The 7,033-nt window shown below is 28.4% G+C and overlaps 1 protein-coding gene across 4 annotated transcripts; it reads right to left on the bottom strand.

The window, feature by feature from the left end:
* Nucleotides 1-1,633: 1,633 nt before the first annotated feature.
* On the bottom strand, nucleotides 1,634-5,059 carry LOC137810727 (uncharacterized). Of its 4 annotated transcripts, none has more exons than XM_068612136.2 (5): nucleotides 4,673-5,059; nucleotides 3,587-3,680; nucleotides 2,570-2,658; nucleotides 2,346-2,481; nucleotides 1,634-2,183 (listed from the first exon to the last, which is right to left on the bottom strand). In XM_068612136.2, exons 1-5 carry the CDS (start codon nucleotides 5,000-5,002, stop codon nucleotides 1,771-1,773), a joined length of 1,062 nt encoding a protein of 353 aa, XP_068468237.1. In that variant the 5' UTR covers nucleotides 5,003-5,059; the 3' UTR covers nucleotides 1,634-1,770. The 4 variants fall into 4 exon arrangements, with proteins under 4 accessions (XP_068468237.1, XP_068468238.1, XP_090154422.1 ...); XM_068612137.2 differs by having other exon boundaries at nucleotides 2,570-2,607; XM_090298296.1 differs by having other exon boundaries at nucleotides 2,570-2,669; nucleotides 4,673-5,046.
* Between the last annotated feature and the right edge of the window lie 1,974 nt (nucleotides 5,060-7,033).

The following is a 7,033-nucleotide window of genomic DNA, read 5'->3' as shown; positions in this document are numbered from 1 at the left end:
TTATTATTGATACTAGTATTTTTTTTTTATCTTTTAATATTTTTTATAATTTTAATATTATAATTTTTTTTTAATTAAATTAAAAAAATAATTAAATTCAAATTATTTTTTTAATTTAATTCTAACAACGTAATAAATCTAAAATTATTTCATCGAAAACACATGCACTCAGGTATTTTTTTAATGTAAATAATATGATTTAAAAATGAGAGGTGTTTTTTTTTATTCAAGCTTTAGATCTAGATATAGAAATGTGATCAAATTGAAACTCCTTGCAACTTTCCCTCTTTAAGTGAATTTTGTCCATTTTAAGATGAGTACCCAAAAGTATATCCAAAGTGTAAAGCGTGCAATTTCCATCCCCATTTTCAGCCGAAAATATTATGAATAGAGCAGGGAGTTTTAAAAAGCAAACTTAAATAGTATTTTCTCGTATTTTTAGAGACACCATCAAATGTAAATCTTTAGTTTCAAATGTAACATAGGCAAGATAAATACATTAAAACAAGTAAAAATCAATTAATGAAGATTAACAATTAAGTCCGTTAAGATTTATTAATTCTAAACTCACTTAATATCTCAACATTAAGCCTAAGTACACGTTAATTATATACAATACACTCTATCACAGAGCATTTATAAAGGGAATATTGCCATATAGTTGTTTCATTTTGTAAAAACTCTTCCAAAAAACTTGCCTATCTTAGACCTGATTAATATTGATTCAAGAGAGAAAATTTTATGTTTACGACCACCATGGATATAATGAATTAACTTTGATTAGTCTTGTGTTATCTGTTGTATTTTTAAGTGTTCGTATTGTGTTTGCCGCAAATAATTTCCATTCTACTTCATTTTTCTAAGGTAGGTTTATGTAACCATTTTATATGACTGAAGAATTGTAAGTTTTGAGATCTGTTTTAACGTACTAAATTAATTTCATCCCAAATCAGATTTTTTTCTAAAATAGGTATTTTAGTTTTTGGTACGAGAATACAAGTAACTTTTTACCTTTTTATGAGAAACAATGGTTGGACGAGACCACTAGATTTTTCGGTAAACATTAAAGGCAATTATATAAAAAAAAATTTGGCTTAATTAAATTTCAAGTAGCTTATAGATTTAAGTATTAAAATATTCAAACTATTTTTTATTTTTGTCTAAATATTTTGCCATTTTTGTCTTTGTCCGTGCTTCTAACTCACCGATTAAGTCATGTCTCTCCAAATTAGAGATTGAAGAAAGAAGGAACAATTTGTTAACAAATTTGTCTTTGTGTCTGCTTCTAAACTCACTCACCGCTTAACTCATGTCTCTCCAAATTAGAGGAGATCGAAGAAAGAAGGAACAGTTTGATTAGCAAGATTGAGACGAGAAGATATAAATAGCAATCACAACATCCCGTCTGAAAAAGAAAATAAAAAATATTTAAACCACTCAATAAAATGAATCTTTTTAAGAACTCAAACTGAAAATAACAAAATTTATTATGTGCTTAATTAAGCCTCCTTTTTTAAGTAAAAGCTGAAGTCAACGTTAAAGGACATGCAAGTAATGAGAGCCCACACACAATTCTGACAGCCTGAAACAAACTATTCGTGCAACAATTCGTAATGGATCTGAAAGACAACTGAAGTAACCATACTTAGGAATTGGTAATTGTATGGATCATTTTATTTAAATTCAAGAAATGTTTTTTCTCAAAATGAGCAAGAGATTACTTTTAACTGTTTTTAAGTGCAAAATAAACTAATCAACCAAGCACAGTAATCATGCCTCTTTGGGCTCCAAGCATAAAAGATAAGCTATTAAGCCAATCACGGGAACATACCTAAGATACTTTACTACAGCAACCTTGTTTTCTTGGACATTCTGGAGGTTGTCACCAATCAACCAAGGCTGAAAAATTATGTAAAGACAGATATCCCATATGAAGGCATAAGCCAGCCTTTCTGATCCAAGATAAGCCACCAAGTAGTCCCATCTATCTGCTATGCCCCCAAAATTTGCATCCATTCGCCCAAAAAGAGCCCACAATAGAGATACAAGACATGCACTCCCACCAATCACTCCAACAAGTGGAGCACCATTTGTCATCACTGACCCAAATTGTGAAAGTTTTCTTGGAGAAGTCTCATCAACAGGATCATTCAAGCGGATAGCCATGTATGGGATCAGAAATGCTGGCATCACAGAAGGAGTTATGATAGGTAATGTAATTACATGACGTGTAAAGGAAGAATAAGTTGAAATTAAATCATTCATCTTTCGGATAAAGGAACATTGTTGTTCTATTGGAGGTAATAAAAAAGACTTGTCAAGCTAGAGAGATTTATCAGACATACTGTTTGTCAGGAACATTTGCAGGCCCCAGAGTACATCTAGAGACCCTTTATATCTATCTTTCTTTTGATCTGTGAACAGCAATGGGGCAAACATAAACGTCCAGCCAATCACAAAATTGAAGAGTCCTTCAGACATCTGAAGTAAGAAAATTATCTAAAATCAGGGAGATTGTTCCATCAAATGATTGTATTAGGTGCCAATTACTTTGAGCAGTGACACTTACAGGATGAAGAACAGGCGCATCAATCAGACGAATTCCAACTACTCTGCCAAAATGGTCAATGTGGAAATCATTGAAGTGCAAAGATAACCCTGATAGTTTTCTTCAAAAAACACAAAAGCAGTATATTGTCCATGTTATTCTTAAAAGAAGCAGATCAAACTTCAGCTCTGTTTGACTTTGAATAAAATAGCTTCTTTCAATGAAGTGATAGATTCAAAATCTTTGAGAAGCGGGGGATTTAAGACAATGTGTAAAGCAAAACAATTATATTAAAATGTTCTTCTTAGATAAAATGTGGCTATGACATGGTGTGACACGGTGTGGAAATAGTCACCCTAAACCCGAAAAATGTGGCTATGACATGGTGTGACACGGTATGACATACTGTTCATGTATTGATTTCATTTCCTGCGACTTTTCCATTTTATTTGGCACATACGACAGACATCCATCTTGATGTCATGTGTGTGAATCTTTTTTCCCCTAAACACGCATGCCATGCTCGTGTCCACAATCTTTATGATTCACAGTTTATAAAACATTTTTCTTTTCTTTTCTCTTCCAAAAACTAGAAATACATAGAAGTAATTAACAATCACTTACGCAGGAACCTAAATACAAGACAAGATAGTATACAATAGTTTTCTGCTGGGTATCCTGGAGGCACACAATATACATGGCAAGTCACAGCCTCGGGAATTATCCATACTACATGGCAATATAAAGGTTTCCAACGTAAATTTTCATATATAAAAGGATGAAAGGACTCAGAATGAATCTTTTCAAACAAATTTCTTCTCGTTTATATATAAAGAATGACCAAAATACATACAGTTTATTGACCAATATAATGGGGAAAATTTAAATATGACAAGGTCATCAGTTATTCTCATCTGTAATTGTAATGCTTGTAAATTCATCCCAATTAAAGAATATCCATTATGAAAAGTTGAAAATCAAAGGAATCAACTCAGACATTATTTGTCACCAAGGTACAATGAGCAATACGAAACGTACCAAAGTTCATGAAAGGTAATATGAAAAAGAAATTTAGAGAAAGACCCACAAGAGAGTTCCATGTGTCAGAACTTATGGCCCATACAGGATCTCCCTGTCAAAATACGAGGAGTCTTTGAGATTTCAAACATCAATTCTATACAATATTAGCAAATAGAAAAATAAAATATGCCATACAACTTTTCAAAATGTTCCAAATTTCAATAAGTCTTGTTGCATGGAAAAAACTTTCTTTACAATCATTTTGAATTATATGTTGTGTGAAGGTGAAGAGGAAAAAGTCTTGTTAATTTTTCATGCATGGTCACTGTAACAAACTTACCATCCAATAGTCAGTCAACATAAATCAGTAACAAACAAACATTCATGGCAATCTTTACTACAGTGTAAAAAAATGTTTAAATTCAAATAACAATAAATACCAGATGTTCTAGTATACTAGCTTCGTTCACATTTAAAATAAAATAAATAATCACAATTTTCTTATTAAAAAATATAAGTAAACTTTAACTATTCTTAAACAAGTGACTTTAAATCTAACTTAAATCTAGAAAAACAAATCACATTATAAGTTTATCTATATATATATATATATATATATATATATATATATATATATATATATATATATATATATATTGGCTATTCAACAACTACTATTACCTGTAATGATACTTTTCTTAAGAAATCATAATTTTAGTCAATATCTAACTTTTGATTCTACCATTATAATATGTAACAAAACGGGTATTCTAAGAACAAAATTAGAGATTAATAAAATTTGCTTTCTTTAATCAATACAAAGTTAACTCTTTTTTTCTTATATATGAGAACCGAAACAGAGGTAGTACTAAAAGAATTTAAATTATGAAATAATTGATTCCGATCTCATGTTGAAAGTTAAAGTAACAAGTTACTTCCATCCACTCTTTCAATTTTTGGATCCATTTTAGAGGTGAAAATCAATTTTAGTGGATATCTTAAGACGCAGATAGGAATCAATCAAGACCAAAATCAGTTTAAGTTTATAAACATCCTCCTCATATGGCAAATTGAAAATTTTAAAAGGTAAAAAAGGGTACATACAGGGGCATAAGGAAGCAGGAAGAGCCATAGAATGTAGACACCTTCTGCAACCCAAAGCGAAATTCGAAGCACTCTTCTGAGATTGTCTTCGCCTTCTTCCGAAGAGAGTATAGGTTTCCGGCGAGCAGAGAAGCACAAATGTGTTTCCAAAACGCCGCGTTTGGCTTTGGTAACGGCTGGGGAAAAGCAATGGGTGGAGTTGAAAGCGTGGTGAAGCGGTGTTCGGTTGTGCAATTTGGGAAGATGGAGTGAAGATTTTGGGGGCAAGGATTTGGGTGAAAGGAATGGGCGCAGGAACGGTGGAGACGAAGTCGTTGTGGTCGTGGCCATTGCTTCAGAGGCTTGGGCATTGAGTGGCTCAGTTCAGTGTTCACAATTTATAGGGTGAAAGCCACGTTGTCTTTTAGTATTTTTTTTATTATAGGAATTAAGTTTTAAGTCTCTTAAAATTTCAATTCAATTTTTATTAATTTTATTTAGTATATAATTTATTTTTTTGTATTTTCAAATGAGTTTTTAAAATTTAATTTTTTTTATAATTGGTATCTTGTTCTATTGTCTTGTTTATCTACGTTTATGCGTCAAGAATGAGTTACATGAAATCATATTATCGTTATTATACAAGGATAAATAACTTTTATTAAAATAGGTTGAATAACAAGGTTGTGATATTCTTAAACTTTCATATTATCATTTGCAACGAGGAATCATTATCATTACCAGATATATGTGATAACAATTTATTGTCGTTTTATATTAATCATAACATCTCACTTTTTTTAATATATAGAAACAAATAAGTAAAATAACGGTTACATTTTAGGGTCTCTTTGGATTGGAAAAGAGATTTTAGAGAATAAATGGGTAAAGATTTGAAAAGGAAGTGTGAAGAAAGTGAATATATTTGAATTAAGATATGAGCGAAGAAAATTTATTGAAGTGTGGGATAATTGTGAAATTGTTTTGATTATTTTTAAAATGTAAAATGTGATTGTATAAACTTATCCTTGTCTTAAAAAATATTTGAAGGATGAAATATGAAATATTTTTGTTTAAATTTGAGTTAATTAAATTTTTTTAAATTATTTCTCGTCCAATAATTATTTTTTTAAAAATTATAAGTTTCTTATCATTCTTGGAATATTAAAATTTTTCATAAATATAATAAATTTGTAAGTGATGTGATGAGTGTGATTGAAATTTTAATTTTTTTAATTAATAAAATATTAAGATTATAAATTTATTCTTATATTTAAAAAATCTAATTAATTAATTTATATATTTATTTTAAAATTAAATAATCAAAATATTAAAATAATAATATGTAAAATAATAATTTATAAAATTATAAATAATAATATTAATTAAAATAAATTTTTAAAATAATAAAAAATATAAAATAAAATAAATAAATAATAATAATATTAATAATAATTATTTTATTTTATTTTATTTTTATGAATATTTAATATAATCAGTTATAGAATTGATATACATAATCAATTATATATTATTTATAATCGATTATATATTTTATTATAATTATATATAATAATTTAATTCTTATTATAAATATACTTAATAATTTTGTTTGTAATATGATTTGATATTTACTTTTATTTATTTATTTTATTGTTTCGTTTATTTTTCTTTGCCTTTAGTATGTTAAAACAAAATCTGGGGTAAATTGGAAAAATCACCAATACTAACGTGTCTTTCCACAACAATCTTTACATATAAGAGGGACATGATTTTCATTGTTCATACGGATATCCTTCCTCACATTTTTGCGCACATTACTTAATAAAAATAGTGAATATCAGTGCACATCCTCTTTTGTAAAGAATACATCCATTAAAACAAACAAGTCCATAAAGATTAAATGACAAAATACTCAATTAAAAAATATAAAAATTTTAAAAATTTAATGTACCAAATATTTTTTAACAAAAAATCAATAAAAAATATTCAAATATATGAGAAACTTAATTAAGTTTTTTTTTTATTATGTAAAGATATCAATTTTTATTCTTTATAGTTAAAATAAAATAAGAAATTTTTTCACATATTGTATCATTATATTTAATCAATTCGTTATGCCTTATTTGTTTGAGGAAAATTTTACATTTTTAATTTTTACATTTTAAGTCCTTTTCAGAGACATGAAATTTATTCTTTGAGGGAAAAAGAATAGTTAAATTTACATTTACATTTGTTTTTATCGGGGATGAGTTGGAACCATCAAAGGTGGATGACGAAGTTGTTAGACGAGTTGGTTTCTCTGTTGATGGGTTGTCGAGATATTTTTGATGAAGATCGAGGGATGATCCACCTACAAAAGATTTTCCAAGGCTCAAGTTA

The sequence above is a fragment of the Phaseolus vulgaris genome, chromosome 2 (genome assembly GCF_051622355.1).
Source record: "Phaseolus vulgaris cultivar YP4 chromosome 2, ASM5162235v1, whole genome shotgun sequence".
NCBI lineage: Eukaryota > Viridiplantae > Streptophyta > Magnoliopsida > Fabales > Fabaceae > Phaseolus > Phaseolus vulgaris.
The sequence above is the reverse complement of the archived record's forward strand: the minus strand, read 5'-3'. Positions and strand labels throughout refer to the sequence as shown.